Source organism: Oryctolagus cuniculus, chromosome 5, assembly GCF_964237555.1.
Source record: "Oryctolagus cuniculus chromosome 5, mOryCun1.1, whole genome shotgun sequence".
In the NCBI taxonomy this organism is placed as follows: domain Eukaryota; kingdom Metazoa; phylum Chordata; class Mammalia; order Lagomorpha; family Leporidae; genus Oryctolagus; species Oryctolagus cuniculus.
Genome location: NC_091436.1, coordinates 59,349,405 through 59,369,081, shown reverse-complemented (window position 1 = coordinate 59,369,081; position 19,677 = coordinate 59,349,405). Strand labels below are relative to the sequence as shown.

The window sequence follows — 19,677 nt, the reverse complement described above, 5'->3', positions numbered from 1 at the left end:
TTCCAACAGCTGTGATCATTTTCCCTCTACATTTCGATTCAATCCTTCCCTTACCAGAAAGCTTGGACCAGCAGGCCCAGACAGAAATGAGCAGGGCCATTTCCCAGCTCCTTCTAGCTTGTTTCTCCCCAGAGGGGCTCCATTATTTTTGTTTGAAGCAGTGGGAATTTGTGGCATATCAGAATATATACAAATATGTGTAGTATTTCTCATACAAGTCTAAAATACAAATTCCAAAGTCAGAAATAAAATAAACAAAAGCAACCTGCAATTTTAGATTTATATGTGAATTTCCTGATTATTATTTCTATGTTTGAAAATTTCTCTGTGGCCAGAGTTGTGGCGTAGTGGGTAAAGCAACTTCCTGAAATGTCGGCATCCCATATGGGTGCTGGTTCGAGTCCTGTCTGCTCCACTTCCAATCCAGCTCTCTGTTAATGCACCTGGGAAAGCAGCTGAAGATGGGCCAAGTGCTTCAGCCCCTACACCCAGGTGGGAGACCCGGATGAAGCTCCTGCATCCTAGCTTCAGCCTGGCCTAGGCCAAGCCATTGCAGCCATCTGGGGAGTGAACCAGTAGGTGGAAGATCTTTTTATCTCTGTGTGTCTCTTTGCTTTCTCTGGGTAACTATGACTCTCAAATAAATAAATAAATCTTAAAAAAACTTTCCCATATTTTCCCAATATTCTCTCTTCTTTTAAAGGTCAGGAATCTGTCTTAAGCCGTACTGCATAACCTCAACAGAACCTTGATTTCTTCCAGGTACGCCTTAAAGGTTGGGGATGAGGGTGCAGGGGCTGTTTGGAGTTGTTCAAAGTCACAAAGCAAGGCTCAGTCAGTGAAAGTCCATGGGGTCGCGCCCTTTCATTTCCTTCTTTTTCTTTTTCTTTTTAATGATAATACAATTAGAACACAGGAAAGAAAAAATAGTGTGAGTGTGTGTGTGTGTGTGTGTGTGACAGAGAGACAGAGGGAGAGGAGAGAGAGCAAGATATTTTAAAGACTTTGAAATTAGCTTTGGCTCAGGTACTCTATAATCAATGGAGTGTGACCTGCCGCTCTCACATTCCTGCGTGTATCAGCAATTTTACCCTAATGTTCTTTGGAGGAATGCAAATGGATGTGTTTGCTTTGTCTGCAGATGTTTATAAAATCAGTCAGAAAACAATATGTGCTTCCCAGTGAAAGGCAATAACCACAATTTATTTTCTCTAACAGTATGGTAAAAACACTCCAGTGAAATTGCATTCATCTGGCTCTTTATTTTACATCTCCCTCCTCAGCCTGCTTAGAGAAACACTGTCAGGGGAAGTGCGTGAAGCGTGAGCTAACCCCTTCCCATGCATTTTGGCTGGAGGTGTCCCAGCCTGCAGCCTGCCCACACCTTGAGGGTTGGCATATCTTCTGGGGACGTCAGCCATTGTCTGCCTTTAGCTGATGCCCTACTGTTTCAAGGAGAAGACATTTTCCTTAACTGGAGCACTTGGCATAGCTACAGGGAGACATGGAGGTTGTCTGGCCAACCTCAATATAAGTAAATGAACTCAATGCTTACAGATCTTGGGGAAACTAAACAGCCATTGGTCGCTACAGCGGCCATTGAGGTTTCATTTTTGTTCGTCATCGGCATTAACTGTTAATGTTTTCTTGGCTTATCTATTTTTGACTAGGAAAATTGAAACTCTGCACCTTTCTCAGCCCACTCCAACCACTGTGGTGCCCCCTTCAAGTTGAGGGATGTGTTTTGCACTTGGAAAACCCTTAGGGAACATAAAAAAAAAGGTTCCACCCTTAGCTTGCTTTATTCCTTCAAGCATTATTTCCTTGCTTACTGATGTGGCTACTGGAACTGGAAATCCAAATTCTGGGTCTGTGGCCTCAATTCATGGACTTTTCAGGTCTAATTCTGATTCCATGCTGGGTGTCTTTCTTTAATTTAGCGATTGCTTTTAAAGGCAGAGCAAAACACAAACACACATGGATTTTCTATGTTCTGGTTCACTCCCCAGTTGCCCACAAAAGTCAGGTATAGACAGGCTGAAGCCAGGAGTATAGATCTCCATCCGGGTCTCCTACTTGGGTGACAGGATCCTAACCACTGAACCATCACCTACTATATCCCAGGGTGTGTACCAGCAGGGCACTAGAGGGGAAGCAGGGCAGGGACTTGAACCCTGGCACTCCATGGCATCTTAACATCTGTGCCACACCATATCCATCCCATACTAGGAGTCCTTCTGAAAAGTCCTGTCACTTCATTTTTATAGAAAGCAAGTAATATGAGTATTAGAAAGAAGCTGAAAGAGGCAATGGGGCATTTGAATTTTGATAAGATATCAGACTAGTATTTAGGATTTGTCAACTTAATAACAGGCCAGATCAAAGGTTAGCACTTCCTAGGATTTAAGCAAATTTATTCAGTCCAATGACCACAGATTTTAACCCTAGAGACTGAGGAAGTACAGCTTTTGCTATTGCAGAGAAAAATCTGTAAAATCTCAAGAGAAGGTCTCTCAAACCGTTCCCAATTTCTCCCTATTTCCACCCAATGTTTCCTTAGACACGGCATATTTGTGTCTTTGTTTTAATTTTCAGCACATTTTAAAACCTGGAACCTGTGTTATAGAGACTTCAGTTTCCATATCTACCATGATGTGCCCACCTTTGGAGCACATTCCCAAGTCCCTCAACTGCTGCTTTGAACTCTGGATCTCCTCTCTCTCTCTCTCTCTCCCTCCCTCTCTCTCTCTCTCTCTCTCTCTCTCACACACACACACACACACACACACAACCACAGATAGCGATGTTGATACTTTTCCCCCCTAAACATGTATTTATTCATTTGAAAGGCAAAGTGACAGAGAGAGAGAGAGAGAGAGAGAGAGAAAGAATCTTCCATCCATTAGTTCACTTCTCAAAAGCCCACAACAGGGTTGAGCCAGGCCAAAGCTAGGGGTCTGGAACTCCATCCGTGTCTCCCAGATGATTGACAGGAGCCTGAGGACTTCACCTATCACCTGCTGCCTTCCCACGCGTGATAGCAGGAAACTAAATTGGAAGTGGAGGAGCCAGGACTTGAACCTGCCTTCTGATACAAGATGAGGGAGTCCCATGTGACAGCTTAACCTGCAGAGCCACAACACTGGTCCTGAAATGGTGTCCTGGGAGCATTTGAACCTGTTTCCTCTCCCAGGACAGGAGACTCTCCCAGTGGCAAGTTTCTGGTTTGTAATGGGAGAATGAGTGAGACCCTTTATAATAGGAAGTTGGGGGTAGATATATTTAACAAAATATCCATACCATGGCAAAAGCAGAGATGCTAAACATCTCATCAGATGCAGTTAATGTTTAAGAGCAGAATATTAACGGACAATTAAAGATTATACCTAGATGAGGCAAAGGGAGCCCATAAATCAGAGCAGCCTTGAGTGAAAATAACAGAACATTTAATTTGCATTTTCTGCTCTTGCCATCAGTGCCATCCATTTTGCACACATTATTAATACTATCAGACATGAAAAATCACCCAGCAAGTTCTGAGGCAGCTTAATGGTTTCTAAAGGAACAGAGGGCTGTGAAACGCCTGAGTTCTTTGTTGTCAAAATGGTCACAGGATCTGAACATCTCACAAGCCATTAGGGGAAATGTTAGTTAATATTGGTTTAAAAGATAGGAAAAAATTAGGGGGACATCTGGTTGTCACCTCCTCTTTTACAAGTGAGTATGTGAGTACAGATGTGTGTGATAGAGAGTCAGGCTTTTAAAAAGTCACTTTACGTGCCTTACTTAATGTGATCCTTATATTAGCTGTCAGTTAACATAGATATTACAGCCAAACACTTGAAACAGTGCCTGGAAAAGATGAAATACAAGTGTTAGAAAAAATACAATGTTATGTGTTCAGCAAAGCCAACATCTGCTACACCTTCCACATACAAGGCACTGACAGAGATCCCTACACCCAGATTGGATTACCAAGGAAAGCACTGAGATCCAAAGCAGGTACAGGAATCAAGATACAGAGCTAAAATCTGACCCTCATCTCCTTAACCTCACACCCCATGGAAAGTGAGGCAGAGGGAGAGAGGAACCTGACCAGGGTCAAAATAGCAATTGTCCAAATAGCAATACGAACCTAGGTTGCTTCCTCTTTCCACCTGTGGTGTGCTTACTTGTATCTGCTCTTTGTCCCTGGTTCTTAGCACAGGGCTTCTGTCACCCTTGCAATTTCCCAAGTGATAAGGCTGCCTTCTGTTGTTTGTAACAAGCTTCTTCTGATCATCCCTGAGTTGATGCTAATGAGGTGATGTTGGAGATGGACCCCCAGATAGCTTCAGAGTGGAAGCTGGTCCCAGAGGGCCTGACAATGTGATTAGAAGGTTGGAACTTTCAACATCACCCTCCCAACCTCCAGGCAGGGGAGAGGAACTGGAGATTGAGTTCAGTCGCCAGTGACCAAACTGACCAAGGACTTAAGAAATCATGCCAATGGAAGGAGTCTTCATTTTTTAGAAAAGATTTATTTATATATTTGAAAGTCAGAGTTACAGAGAGAAAGAGGAGGGACACACACACACACACACACACAGAAAGAGAAAGAGAGATCTTTTATCTACTAGTTCACTCCCCAAATGGCTGCGATAGCTGGGGCTAGGCCATATGGAAAGCCAGGAGCCAGGAGCATCTCCTGTGTCTCCCACGCGGGTGCAGGGGCCCAAGCACTTGGGACATCCTCTGCTATTTTCCCAGATCATTAGCAGTGAGTTGGATAGAAAGTGGAGCAGCTGGGACTCAAACCAGCACCCACATGGGATGCTGACACTGCACTTGGCAGCTTAACTCACTGCACCAGAGAGTAAAAACTCTAGAACCCCAGAGACCAATGTTTAGCATAGCAGTTAAGACACTGGTTGGGATTCCAATGTGGGACCTGGTTTGAGTCCGAGTTCTGCCTTCAATCCAGCTTCCTGCTAATCTTCACTTTATGAGGAGTAAGTGATGTCTCAAGTACTTGGATTCTTGCCACTGTGTGGGAGGCTTGGATTGAATTCCTGGCTCCTAGCTTTGGCCTTTCCCAGCCTCCAAACCGGGCTTTTGCAGGCATTTCAGGAGTGAATCTGCAGATAGAAGATCACTCTGTCTCTTTGCCTCTCAAGTAAATGCATAAAACAAACAAACAAACAAACAAAAAACCTCTTGAACAACACAGTCTGGGACTTCTGAGTTGTTCAGGCACAGATGATTTGAGAGAGTGGTGCTCCTGCAAGGAACGAGAGCTCTGCACCCTCTCCCCATCCCCACGCCTCCTTGTTTTGCTCTGTGCATTGCTTCTGTTTGGCTCTTTCTGGATTGTATGCATTATAATAAATCTATAATCATAAGAATAGCAACTTCTTAGTTCTGTGAGTCATTCTAGGGAACTTGAACCCTAGGGATGGGTTAAAAGGGAATCTACAACTTTGTAGTTTTCTGGGCAGAAGTTTGGGTAGCCTGTGGATCCCAGGACACCTGAAGTGAAGAAAGTCTGATGCAACTGAACCCCTAACCTTGTGCCGTCTGCATTGACCCTGGGAACTTAGTGCTAGGATTGAATTGATTGTAGGTCAGCTATTCATGTCAGAAAATCGGTTGATATTTGAAAAACCAAATGCCACTATACAATTTAAATTCTGCATATTGTCATTTTTAAGTCAATAAAATGGCCACTCATGACTTGGCAAGATACTATATGTCTGAAAAGAATTCTATTAAGTGGTATACCTGTTCTGTTTAAGTTCTCAACTGGGTCAAAAGAGCCAGAAGCAAGAATTAGTTTTCTCAGAAAAATTCTATGAGTTGATTTTCCTAAAGTATGCATCTGTTTGTGTTCTAATTCTGATTAGAAAACATATTTTCCCGCCACTTGTATGGAAATGACTATTCTGTGAAAGGCAAGGAGAACCAATACTGTTGCAAATATTTCATTATAATGACTCTGTTGGCATTACCAGTAGTGATTTCTTTAGGTCAAAGGATAGCCAAGAAAAGATGAAGTAGCTTTGCTTATAAAACTTGGGAGAATTCATTGATACTATGATGCATTCCAATATTCTGTGAATAGACTTATCACTTATACTGCAAATGCTCATGGTTCCCCAAAAGCTTATTTAGAAACCTTTCCTTCATCTTTCCAGTCTCACTCCAGTATGAGGTATTCAATCTTACTGTGGATGAACCTCGGAATCCTGGCTAGGACATCACAGGGGGATAAACATTAGAAGAACATTGTCTTCCTTTAGGACTTACTTGGCCAAGTGAGGAAGGGGACAGGGACATGGCTGGCAGAACTGAGGTGGTCCCCTGATGGAATCGCTGATGTAACCATCTAGACATTTTTCACAATGTTCTCCTGTTGTGTTCCTCAGGCAGTGCTGTGAGACAAAAGATAGGAAAACTGACAAGGATGCAAAGAAATTTTACAGATAGAAAATCTAGGAATCAAACAACACTTCAGGCAAAGGAGACATCAGGCCTGACAGAATAGATGATACATGGCTGTACTGGCCAGCACAAAGGAGTTCTGTTGATGCCAGGCAAGCTAAGAACATGGACAAGTGGTGGATGGATTCAACCTGAACTTCTTTTGGAAAAATATATTTATTTATTTCATTTGTTTCAAAGGTGGGGGGGGGTGGATAACAGAGAACTCATTTCTGCTGGTTCAATTCCCAAATGCCCACAATAGCTGGAGCTGAGCCAGGTTGAAACTGGGAGCCTGGAACTCAATATGGATTTCTCATGTAGGTGACAGGGACCCAAGTACTTGAGCTGTTCCCTGCTGCCTCTCAGGGTGCATTTGTAGGAAGTGGGATTTGGGTACAGAGCTGGGGACATGAACCCGGACACTCCGATATGGAACACAGGTGTCCCAAATGATATCTTAACTGGTAGGCATAGCAGCCGCCTCTTTTCTAGTCTTTTATATCTATACTAGCAGCCTGATACTCTCAGAGTTTGTGTGCTGAAAGGATTACTAACTAGTTACTCATTTCAGTTATTGTTTTAAAGATATATTTATTTATTTGAAAGGCAGAGTTACAGAGAGAGAGGGAGAGACAGAGAGAGATCTCCCATCTGCTGGTTCTCTCCACAAATGGCTGCAATGGACTCATAGAATGGCGGATGTCCTAAACAGCACTGTGGCCTCAGAATCAGCCCTAAAGGCATTTGGATCCGGCTGAAAAGCCCATGAGAGTATTTAGGCATGGAAAGCCAAGACACTCTGGCAAAAAAAAAAAAAAAAAAAAAAAAAAAAAAAAAAAAAACCCCTAAATGAAAGATCTCCATGAGTGAGATCCCAGTGGAAAGAACAGGTCATCAAAGAAGGAGGTACCTTTCTCTGAAGGGAGGAGAGAACTTCCATTTTGACTATGACCTTGTCTAAATATGATAAGAGTTGGTGAACTCAAAAGGCTTCCATAGCCTTGGAAACTCATGACTGAGCATAGGGAGATTACTGATGCCATAAACAGGAGTGTCAGTTTGTAAAGTCAACAAGAGGAGTCACTGTGCACTTACTCCTCATGTAGGATCTCTGTCCTTAATGTGCTGTACATTGTGATTTAATGCTATAATGAGTACTCAAACAGTATTTTTCACTTTGTGTTTCTATGTGGGTGCAAACTGTTGAAATCTTTACTTAATGTATACTAAACTGATCTTCTGTATATAAAGAGAATTGAAAATGAATCTTGATATGAATGGAAGGGGAGAGAGAGCGGGAAAGGGGAGGGTTGCGGGTGGGAGGGAAGTCATTGGGGTGGGGGGAAGCCATTGTAATCCATAAGCTGTACTTTGGAAATTTATATTCATTAAATAAAAGTTAAAAACAATGGCTGCAATGGTCAGAGCTGGGCTGATCTGAAGCCAGAAGCCAGGAGATTCTTCAGGGTTTCCCACATGCGTGGAGGGGCTCAAGTAGTTGGGCCATCTTCTGCAGCTTTCCCAAGTGCATTAGCAGGGAGCTGGATCAGAAGTGGAACACTACCTCTTTTAAAGGTAGTCATGCTAATGCACAGGTAGCTTTCTCCTATCAGATTGTATTGGGTGGTACAAGGCAACACCATTAGCACTATGGTATTTTCATCTTTACATTCAATAGATTATAAAAATTTCAAATCATGTTTTCGGTGAAAAACTGTACTGTACAAATTAAAATTCTGTTAAAGAGGTACCCTCCTGTTTGAGCAGGTACCTTAGTAATATGGAGGTAGCAGAGTTTCAACAACAACTTTTCCCAACAGTACTCTGTGCCTTAGTGAAGGCAACAACCAGGGATTGAACTCTGAGCTCTTTATTCTTGTCTTACTCTGAGGCTCAGAAAAAAATAATAGCTTAGTCTTTCTCCAAGCATTTCACATAGATGAATTAATTAAACTCTCACCAAAATCCTAAGGTAGGTTTCCATTTTTTTGCCCATTTTCCATATGAAAAGAGGGAGGCACAGAGTGGTCAAATTGCCCAATGTCACACAAGTAGTCAGCAAATTTGAGATTCAAATTCAGGCAATCTGGCTCCAGAGGAATAATTGTTAACTTCCATATTATACTACTTCTCTAATATTGTTAGAGAAAAGGTACTTTTTCCAAACAGGTATCAAGTGACTGCATTTAAAGCTATCAGGTTATTTTACCAACAGTTTGAGCTTCAAATGAAGCATAGCACATTAGTTAACAGGGCAGAATCTAAATGTGGGACAACAATGTGGGTAATCCTAATGTGGATGAACACTCTTCAGGTATCTGATGAGCCATTAGTTGTGGACAATCTTTGGCCCTTGATTAGAATTACATTAGCAGAATAAAATTTGTGGATTAGTTGATATTGCCTGACGGATCAATGAGAAATTGCACAATAAAGTATGATATGCAGAGAGCAGAATGCTAACATATTTCCTTCACAATTTTTAATACTGGGTCTTGCTCTAAGTCAACCTTCAAGAAATGTTTGCTGGGAAAATAGTGAAGGAAATGGCAAATTAATAAATTGGTGTCTAGAGCAAGCACTCATAAAGGAAATGAAATGCACTTCAAGCTAACTCAAAATTGGTGGCAATTTCTCAACAGGGAAAACCAATGAGCCTTACTCAACGACCTTATGGTTCAAACCTAAGTTATAAGCAATCTGGCAGGGCTGCTCATGGACTGGAGTCAAATTTGTCTGAGGTTAGACAGATGAAGCCCATCTGTGCAGAAGAAAACAGGCTCATTGTATGTTCTTAGACCACTCTTTGTGTTAAATATAAAGTGAATATAAAGCTGAAAAAAAAATAGCTAATTAACTCTGTCCATTTATGACTTGTAGGATGCTTTGGATTCTTCATTCTTCAGGGCTTTAGTTCTGCCATGGCAGCCACAGGAAGCAGCTACCATCAAAAGCCAAATCCTTCCTGACCCCTAAATACTCAGAGTACAAATATTGACTTTCTTTATCTGCCTTCATTTAAAGGGCTTCCTATGAAATTCCTTAAAAAGGCATTGATGCACAGTTTGGGAGATCGGCAGAGGAGTGCTGGCGGCAGGGAGAAAAGGTCCGTAGGGCTTCTGTTTTCCAGAGTCTCTGTCCCCTTATCTGTAAAATGAAGATTTAGATTGGACCTCTCATCAGGTCTCCTCCCTCTGAAAATCTTTTGTTCTGAGAATGCAGAATTCCCCTTTATCTTCAATGCTCTGCCACTTAAAACACAGAAAACCAAAACTGACAACACTAAACAAATATTGTTTGAGGGGAAAATTTAGTTTATTAAAAAAAATTGACCCCATTTAAAATGGAGTAAGCATTTTTAATCTTTATCTGGTGGTTAAGACAGCTACATCTAGACATGACTGCAGGTACGTGTTAAGAATGACATTAGGGCACCTGTTGTGTCTCTTCCCCACGAGAAACATGTCTTTCATCCACTTGGTCACAGGAACAGTAGACTACAGGAGGAAGGCCTGGAAGGATCAAGCTAGCCTTGTGTCGGGTGTCAGTGTACTTTAAGCAAGAATACATCCATGAGTTGCAAAGTGTCCAGGGAGGTTAAAACTATTTTCAAAATAATACTAAAATTTTATTTACATTTTATGATCTTGCTTTCTCATGTAATATAAGGTGATTTTTTTCCTAAAGATTCCATGACACAAGACACGATCACAGATTGGTGAAGAAGCAGATGGGAGAAGCTAGTTGTCTTCTACAAAGCCAGACATTAAATGTGTCTTTAATTTGTAAAATATGTGCATGTTGTATAAAAAATACTTCTGCTAACATGCAACAAGTTTATTATTTCTATTTTCAAGTGAATTGATGAAGAAGTAATATAACAAATGTTTCAGTTTGAATTTCAAGTGCAATAAATACCCATAGATATAGTCTATGTAAACACAACTCTTTGGTAGTGTCAGTAATTCACAAGTGTGTAAAGGGCTTATGAGACCACAAAGTTTGAGAATTGCTCTTGCCTCAGTCAGTACTTCTTGAACTTCAATGTGCACATGAATGTACTTGGGGATCTGATGAAAATGCAGATTTCTGATCACAGCATCTGGGATGGGGCCTTACAGTCTGCATTTCTAACAAGCTGCCAATATTACCAGCACTGCTGGTGTAGACTACAACCTGAGAAGCAAGGGTTTGGAGAGAAACATCTAGTATGGGCAGCAGTGTTTATTAGTTACTCAGGGTGAGGCTGGAGGCTGATTCTCTAGCATAACATAGCACATCTTCCTGAATAAAGGAGTGACCCAAGAATCTCAGAGATTATCAAATTAAAGGGCCTTCTATTTATGTTAGCTTATTTTACTAACCAATGCATTCATTCACTTAACAAACCTAGAGTGTGTTGATATCCTGATAGACAATGAGTTTGTGACTATTATTAGATTGAGGAACACCTAGTTCTTGCCTTGGAATACCCCATGGCCCCATGAAGGAAACAGAGTGGTAAATAAAGAGTACCATCGTGTGCTCAAGGCTATGATTGAGGTACATATAAGGTATGTTTTACTACTGAACACAGGGACAGGAAGCATCAGTGTCTTCCTGAGAAAGTGGGAGAAGGCTTAATGAAGGTGATGGCACTGGACAGAGGCCTTGAAGTCAGACTTCCAGAAATCCTGGGTGGAGTCTAAGGGAGTAGCTTCAGACACAGAGTGTGACAGAGAGACCGAATCCGGGAGGCTGTGTGCTCAGTGTACCTGAAGCAGAAACTCCCGCAGGATGTCAGCAAGAAGGTTGCCTTCAGTAGGCTGTTTTTGAAAGACATTGCCACCATCAGGCAGGGAACAGATGAGAGGAAGGAGAGTCTGCAGTAGTGATGATGGAGCCAGGGGAACAGTCGGGGGAGGCTGGGGTTGTGAATTAAGGAAGAGCAGGGTGTAGCGAGAGGAAGCTCTATTGCAGATTGCATTGACAGGACTCAGTGTCCAACTGAATGTTGAAGAAGAAGAAAAGAGGTTGATGCAGCATCTCTGGCCTGTAAGCAGGAGGGAGCCACAAGAAGGTGTTGTGGGGCTGGCACTGTGGAGTAGTGGGTAAAGCCACCGCCTGCAGTGCTGGCATCCCATGTGGGCTCTGGTTCGAGTCTTGGCTGCTCCTCTTCCGATCTAGCTCTCTGCTATGGCCTGGGAAAGCAGTGGAAGATGACCCATGTGGGAGACCTAGAAGAAACTCCTGGCTCCTGCCTTCAGATTTGCGCAGCTCCGGCCCGTTGAGGCCATCTAGGGAGTGAACCAGTGGATGGATCTCCCCCTGCCCCTGCCTCTGCCTCTCTGTAACTCTGCCTTTCAAATAAATAAATAAATCTAAAATAAATAAATAAATAAATAAAAGAGGCAGTTGTCATTAACTGAAGTGGGGAATATTAGAGGAATGAGTGCCAGTTGGGAGAGGAAGGAAGAGTGGACAGTGGCATTCAGTTCCTCTTACATTCTCATGCTGATGAGTACAAAGCAGTAGGTGACTCCAGTGAGCTATATAGCCGTAGACTTTGGATGTGAAGTATTCTGACACTGATGACCACAGCAAGCTACAAAGAAGTGATCATGTTGGAGCCTCTGTTTCTGGGGCTCTCTGATGAATGAGAATGAGCCGGGACAGGTCTGCTCCATGAGTAGACTAGGGAATGACCCAACAACCTTATGAATTACCAAATTAAAGGGCCTAGCATTGGGTTGGCTTATTTTGGTAATCAATGCATTCATTTACTTAGTAAGGTGATACCATATAGTTACTATCTGTGCCAACTAGGTGACAAAGTAGCCTTCTTAATTCCTTCATTTACATTTAATTAAATACAAAGTATGTCCTTTTTTATTTTAAAATTAAATTTATAAAAATACAAGTATATCTATATGTATAGTTCTCGGGGATAGGATTGTGGTTGATTCTTTTACTTTGTATTTTAGACATCATATTATTCTATATTGGTTCTTGTTTGCTTTATTTGCTTATGCTGAACATATATTATTTAAATGAGGGGGAAAAGGATATTTCCCTCTGCATAGGATATGATGGGGGAACCACCAGTAAGAATAGTAGAATGGCTATTTCTTTTAGTTTTAATTTTCTGTCTCAGAACAAAGAAGTTGCAGGAAGATTGGCAACTTCTCTGAGTGTGCATGCAAATGTTCCATCCTCGCCCATCCCAAACATTTATAGAAGCTGGTCTACCCCTGCGATTGAGACACAATTGGTCAAAGACCGTCCCTCTCAGCAGCTCACGACTTCGTGAGAGATAAAGCCAGGCGTGTTCTCATTCTGACAATGTGGTTGTAAAGAGGAGTGGCGTAGTCAGTGCTCTGTGGGTGCTGGCAGGAGGGACATTTGTCTTCTTTATTTCAGTCTTCTTTCTCTTATGGACTGACCTTATTAACAGCAGCCGATGGGCTCCGCAGTCCTTACTGTCTTATATTTTTAAAAAAGCAGATAACAAAGGGTCTTTAATTGGCCATATTATCAGAGATGTACATTATCACTTCAAGTGTATCCACGGGATTTTCCCCCTGAAATGTCACAGGGATTAAAATAACAGGAAACCGGAGATGGAAGCATTAGAAAGGGGGTAGACTTTGGCAGCTGCATTTGCCTACACGGCCACAAAGGACATCCTGGATGTTATGGTTATTTAAGAGGATGGGGGAAGGGAAAATAGAAATAACAGGAGTATACAAAGACTATAAAGAGACAGCAGGGTTTAACGTTTTGCCATTTAATTCTCTGTCCCCAGAAAAATGGAGCCTTTTAGAGTTAAGATAAATAAAAATGTTCTAATTGTCATCTCAACGTAATGTGTAAAATAAAAGCACCTTCATGCACACTCCTCAGAGGCTACTTATCAAAATAATCTGTTTGATAGGGGAACTAATGCTAATTTTGAGTGCATTTCACTAAGTTTCCTTGTAGTTTATGCAAAACTACTCTGGTGGTTCTGGAAAGCCTCTTTCGCTAGAAAAGGAACTTGAAGAATTAAATTTTTCTTCTGTTTCAAATAGCTCTTGAAGGAGGACATGAGATTAGGATAGAAATCCTTGAAAGCATCCCCTGTGGTTTCTAGCAAAGGCACCGCTGGTAAGTACTCCAATACCCATTTCCACGTGGTTGTCACCAGAGTCAGGGAAAATGGAAACCATGGAGCCAGCACTTTCCTACGTGAAGACTTCTCGGTCTCCTTCCTCAGTGCCGTGTTTCACTGAAGAACACGCTATTGGGGAATTCACTCCAGTTAAAGAATAAAACTCTCTTGTGGGCTTCAACACAGAATTACAAAGACCACAGGGCCAAAGCTTTCACGTTCATTGGTTGTTTGGTTCAAATTTAAAATTTTCTTTTAAGCTAATTTTGACCTAGAGACCTGATTACCTTGTGTTCTAAAATAGGCTGCGAACACCTGCTTTGTTCTGGTTTACGTGGAGGGAAGCCAAACATATGACTAAAGACACTATTACTGAGGAATTTGGACGGATGGTTTCCTCCTCTGTGTATTAGTTTCAATCCCACGGCCAGGAGCCTACAGCACGAAAGCAGCTGCCGAGAGTGGCGGGGCAGGAACCTCCAGGGCACGTGCGCTTCATGCACACGTCTGGGTGGCCCTTAGAACCGAAGGTACTTTACCGCGTGTGTGTTACAGAAAAAGTCGACAGGTGCAGCACGAGCTGAATCAGCAGTTTGCCCCTACATAGCTGAAACCTCCAGGAAGAGAGTGCCAATCCCACCCAAGATGCAAAGACCCGCGAAGTATGTGAAGGGTGACGGGTGCCCCCGACGTACCACGCAGACTCCAGAGCCGTCGGCGCACTCGTTGGAGTTGCCGTTGCAGTCGCAGGGCAAGCATTCCCCTGACCCAGCTCGGAAGAATCCAGCATCGCATTTCTGCAACAGACACAGCAAAAGCATTTTAATTGTCAAAAGATCCATTTGGGTCAGCATTTTCTGAGCATAAGAAGAGGGTAAGATCACTAGTTTATCTACACAATTCGTTATAAAAACATCCTAAAATGAGCTCTTTATGATGCCATTCATTAACAGACCACATATATACTATCTCCTGTTTTACAAAATTATTTTCCCTCTTTTTCCACTTTTCAGAAGAACAGGAATATCCTTAACACGGTCCTATCATTGTAAGGAAGAATAAGTCTCTAGGTTAACAGTAAGGGGAAATTTTTTTTCTAATGTTTTCTCCCATTCCCAACTAACAGCAGAGCCTAACTATTGGAGTGAGAACTTGCATTATGTTTCCTACAAATGAAGACTTCTGGTTCCAGAATTATTGGTTATGGTCTGATAACTTCGAGCAGTGTCCTTCATCAGCTTGCATTACTAAAAAACGTGTACTTCAGATCCCAACATTTTCAAGTGAGGGATAAGTGAGGGATAAGGATGCTGATGTGCATGAGTTCTTCTACCTGCCGGCCCGGCTGGGTGCTGTTCGTATATTTCATGTACTTCCTCACTTTGATAGGCGTCGTCTTCCCTCCTCCTCGTTGTGCGAGAACAGCACCCAGACGTGCTAAGCGGTTTGTGGGGATGTCATCCTGCACGAGAGGCCCTCGCCAAAGGCAGAGGTGCCCCGGTAGGAGCGCCCTCGTGAGATTGCTCGTGGCTTGTGCTGCTGGGTCTCTAGATATATGTGTTTGGTGTTTCTCTGGAATGTCTCACGGATGCAGGGCAGCAATGCCTTCATGGCCTGGAAGTCCACTCCCTGCCCGCCAGCCAGGCTTACCTCTAAAGAATTCCAGACAGATAAGCATCTGAATTGTTTCCACAGACTTACAGAGTAGGAGATTTCACATCACACCCCTCATTGACCCATTGTATTTTGTACTGTCTTGGCTACCAGGAAATTTTTCATTACATGTGGCTGAAGTCCTTCTGACTGCTATGCAAACCTATTTCCTCTCTCTCTCTCTCTCTTTTTTTTTTTCCTCTGTAATGAAAAGAAAGACTAGGCACCATTCACAGTATAATACTACCACCAGTTTGGGCCCTAAAACTCAAACTTAATGTATTAATTTAAAGGCAGTTCGATAGAGAATAATGACATTTGTTTAAAAATAAAAGGCAAGGAAATTCCATCCTTCAAAGCGAGAGAAATTAAGCCCAAGAGGGAGCCAATTTGAGACTTAACGGCAGGGAATTTGTGGTTGATGGTAAGCCTTTTTCTTGGGGAACTAAAGTTGTAATAGGATGTGTTCAGTTTAGATCACTTAATTTCATGTTTGAAGCTTTTGCCCCAAAATGAAACATACATGCTTTCACTGGGATGAAGATCACAGATAGGCATCTGTATCTATATGCAGATATTTGTATCTACATTTCTATTGGTATAAATATTGATATGGATGCAGATGTAAGTATATCTATATACACACATGTATGTGCTGCAGAAGATTCATAAAGCAATAGTTAATTTTATAATGCATGATAAACCTAAAACATTCCCTTATTTTATTTAAAATCTATCCTAGTCATGATCCAAGAAATTGATTTGATGGCCTCTGAAGTTTGACACTACTGCAGGGCTTTAGTTATAAGAGGAATGGATATGAGCAGGGAGAGTCTTAATATTAATTATCTTGGTAGCCTCTGCAACTCTGGTTTCTGAGCCCTCTGACCATATTACAGTTATCAGGGGGACTTCTGAACAACTAGTTCTGATGATGAAGTCAAGGGATCTGTATTCTTTAAAATAAATACACTATATAGTTTAGAATAACTTTCGAATTGCAGAAAAATTGTGAAGGATCTGCATCTTTCAAAAGCTCCCCAAAGGTTTTGATATTCAACTAGGTTTGGAAAGCATCTCACGGTGCCTTGTATATTTTAAAAGCTCAAAGAAAACTTGGTGATGTGAAGGGTTTGGTCCAGGGTAGCATACCCGAGGCCTATGTGCTTTTGGAAGCCAGTAGTGTCCACTGCTAATGCACCCACTACCCTTTGCTAGGGCTGGATTTGGTCTCCAGTCATTCTCAAAAGTCCAGTCATCACTTCATAAATGGACTGCACACAACATGAAATCTTCATACTGTGCCAAGTTGAGGAGGAGACTGTGGGGAGCAATCCGGACTAGACTAAGTTACTCGAATTAGGGCTTATTCTATGCATCTGCTCTCCCACAATATGGCGCTGGGAGAGAAGTAAACAGTTTCCGCACAGCTGCCTCCAGTTCAACCAATTAACTGTAGGACTTGCTCCTGATTGGAGAGCAGCGTACTCAGCCGAGTTGGGATTGGCGGAGGAGGACTATAAAGGAGGAGAGAGACGGCATGCACCAGGAACATCTATGGGGAACATCTAAAGGGAACCCGTGCAGCCCCCGAGAGAACCGGCCGGCGGTGTGCCGCTCCCCTGCGGAAGTGGGGAATGCGGCCAGGGGGAACTGCCCTTCCACGGAGGTGGAAGGGATAGTAGCCAACCCGGGAAGAACCAGCAGCAAACCCGGGGAGGGCCGAGCAGACGAAAGAACAGCGCAGGGTCCTGTGTTGCTCCTCCACGAAGAGGGGGAGCGACATAATGGTGCCGTGACTCGGATAGCAAACTTAGGAGGGAAGAAACGGGAAGAATTGGGAAAATATCGGAGAGAGAGACTAGCAAACAGCCTAGGGAAAATATCGGAGAGAGAGACTAACAAACAGCCTAGGGAAAAGCCGGACGAAAAGGGTGCCGGAAGAAGCTATTGAAAGCCTAGGCATAGACTCGGATACGGACTACGGGGGGAAGCTGGGAGGAATCTCTAAGGTCGAAAGCGAAAGTGAAAGCTAGAACAAACAGACTCGGACGCGGACTGTGGGGAGAGGCCAGGAGAAATGAGGGAGGAATATTGTTGGAAGAAAGCTTGGGGAAACATACCGGGTAGAGAAAAATGTTAGGGAAATTGAAGCCGCGGGGGGCAGGCCAAGGCGGAAACGAAAGCCACTTTGGGATTCTCAAGTTAGCCCGGGAATAGGGGGCGAAAAGTTAAAACCAGAAGCTGAGACGCAAGCCAGATTGGGATCCGTCTGATTAGCCCGGGGAGCAAAGGACGGGAAGCCAAATCGTGGGGCGGAGACGTACGCTGGGTTGATTTCGCCAGGCTAGCCCGGGGAACTTAGATTGAATCCTAGTGGCGGAGACGCAAGCTACGCTGTGTTACTCGCGGAAGCCGCCGCGTGCAGAGAGAGCACGGGGCGTGAATAGATAGGGAACGCTGGCGTAGGCCGTGGTTCAGACGCGAAAGGGTTAAGCGTGGAGACCGCGGAGCGCGCAAAGCCGAGCCGCGCAAAGCCGGGAAGCTGCGCAGATGAGAGAGGCGCGCGGGCTGAAGCGGCGCAGAGCCGGGAACCCGCCGGCGGGGCGAGGTGCCGGGAAGCTGCGGGGATAAGAGAAACAGAAGTTTTAGAAGTAAAGTGAGAGAAATAGGAATGCTGGAAGATAGAAGTAAAATGGGAGAAATAGGAATGCCCGGAGATAGAGAAATAGAGAGAAATAAGGCCTCCCCTCAACATGCCAATTAGAAGGCTTGGATTCGGTCTGCCCGATTAGTGAGGCGATGAGCACCTGGGCGGCTAGCCGCAGGTCACCGAAGACAGGCACGAATTAACATCAGTAAAGCTTCCCCACAATGCAACAATTAGGAGGCTTGGATTCGGTCTGCCTGATTTAAGGCGGTAAGCGCCAGCAAAGCTCGACCAGAGTATGAGCTGCAGGTCACCGAAGATAGGCACGAACCAACACTAATAAGTCTCCCCCACAATAAGGCAATGAGAAGGCTTGGATTCGGTTTGCCTGATAGGTTTTGTAAACACCTGCAGGCAGTTCTAGCAGAGCAGAGCATGCGCTGCAGGGCACCGAACACAGGCACGCATCAGCGCCTAAAAACCTCCTCACAATGGCGAAGAGAGGACCCGGATTCGGTTTTCCTGATTGATAGGACTTGTAAGAGCCTGTGGCAACTCTAGCAAGTAGAGCAGAGTGTGTGCCGCGGGACACCGAAGACAGGCGCGTATCAACGCTAAAAAATAAAAAGAAAGGGGGATCTGTGGGGAGCAATCCGGACTAGACTAAGTTACTCGAATTAGGGCTTATTCTATGCATCTGCTCTCCCACAATATGGCGCTGGGAGAGAAGTAAACAGTTTCCGCACAGCTGCCTCCAGTTCAACCAATTAACTGTAGGACTTGCTCCTGATTGGAGAGCAGCGTACTCAGCCGAGTTGGGATTGGCGGAGGAGGACTATAAAGGAGGAGAGAGACGGCATGCACCAGGAACATCTATGGGGAACATCTAAAGGGAACCCGTGCAGCCCCCGAGAGAACCGGCCGGCGGTGTGCCGCTCCCCTGCGGAAGTGGGGAATGCGGCCAGGGGGAACTGCCCTTCCACGGAGGTGGAAGGGATAGTAGCCAACCCGGGAAGAACCAGCAGCAAACCCGGGGAGGGCCGAGCAGACGAAAGAACAGCGCAGGGTCCTGTGTTGCTCCTCCACGAAGAGGGGGAGCGACAGAGACTTCATGGATAGCCTGTCATTATTCAGTGTGCACTCCCCAGATTAAGGCCATGACCTTGGAGGAAGGATGCTTTGGCTCTGGTTTCATTCTGTGGGAGATGGGGAGAAAAGGGAGGCAGGACAGGGCTGTGTCAAGCAGTGATCTGGCCCTGTCCCAGGAAGGCAGGAGTTGCAGGAGTAGAAATCTGGCAAGCTGCTTTCCTGTTGGGCTTTGCCCACCTGAAAGAAATATATTTTCCTGTCCAGCTATCCATTTAACATTCACATAAAGACACCATAAAGGTTAAAGGATAAGGGTCCTGGGCAAGAGGGGCTTCTGATGACAGGGCTAAAGCCCAGGAACCAGGTAACTTGTACCTTGTGGTGTAGAACTGTAGGGGCTTCCCTGCAATGGCATTTTTATTTGGCTCAAGAGAAGTTTAAGTATTGTGAGAGAAAAGCTGTTAAGATTGTTTCTTTTGTGTGGAAATATTTCATCCTGGCTACAGAGAGTGCTGCGATTTCCTTTTAACTGAATCTTTGAAACTTCATAGGGGTACATGTAATATGAATAGGTATATGTTTCCAAGAATGGAAGCAGAGTGATATTTTCCAGTTTTGTTCTTGGTTGATAATCATCATCCTTAGCCATTGTAACACCTGTGAGAGTTGAGTGGTTGTCCCACAAACTAGTGTC

At 43.7% G+C, this 19,677-nt stretch overlaps 1 protein-coding gene across 6 annotated transcripts in view; it reads right to left on the bottom strand.

The window, feature by feature from the left end:
- Positions 1–19,677, bottom strand: part of LAMA4 (laminin subunit alpha 4) — a 150,444-nt gene that overhangs the window by 94,876 nt on the left and 35,891 nt on the right. For all 6 annotated transcript variants that reach the window (XM_070073690.1, XM_070073692.1, XM_070073687.1 and 3 more), the window contains 2 exons: positions 14,287–14,388; positions 6,286–6,410 (listed from right to left, as the gene is read on the bottom strand). In XM_070073690.1, coding sequence (XP_069929791.1) covers positions 6,286–6,410; positions 14,287–14,388 — 227 coding nt within the window. The remainder of the gene's footprint in view (positions 1–6,285; positions 6,411–14,286; positions 14,389–19,677) is intronic.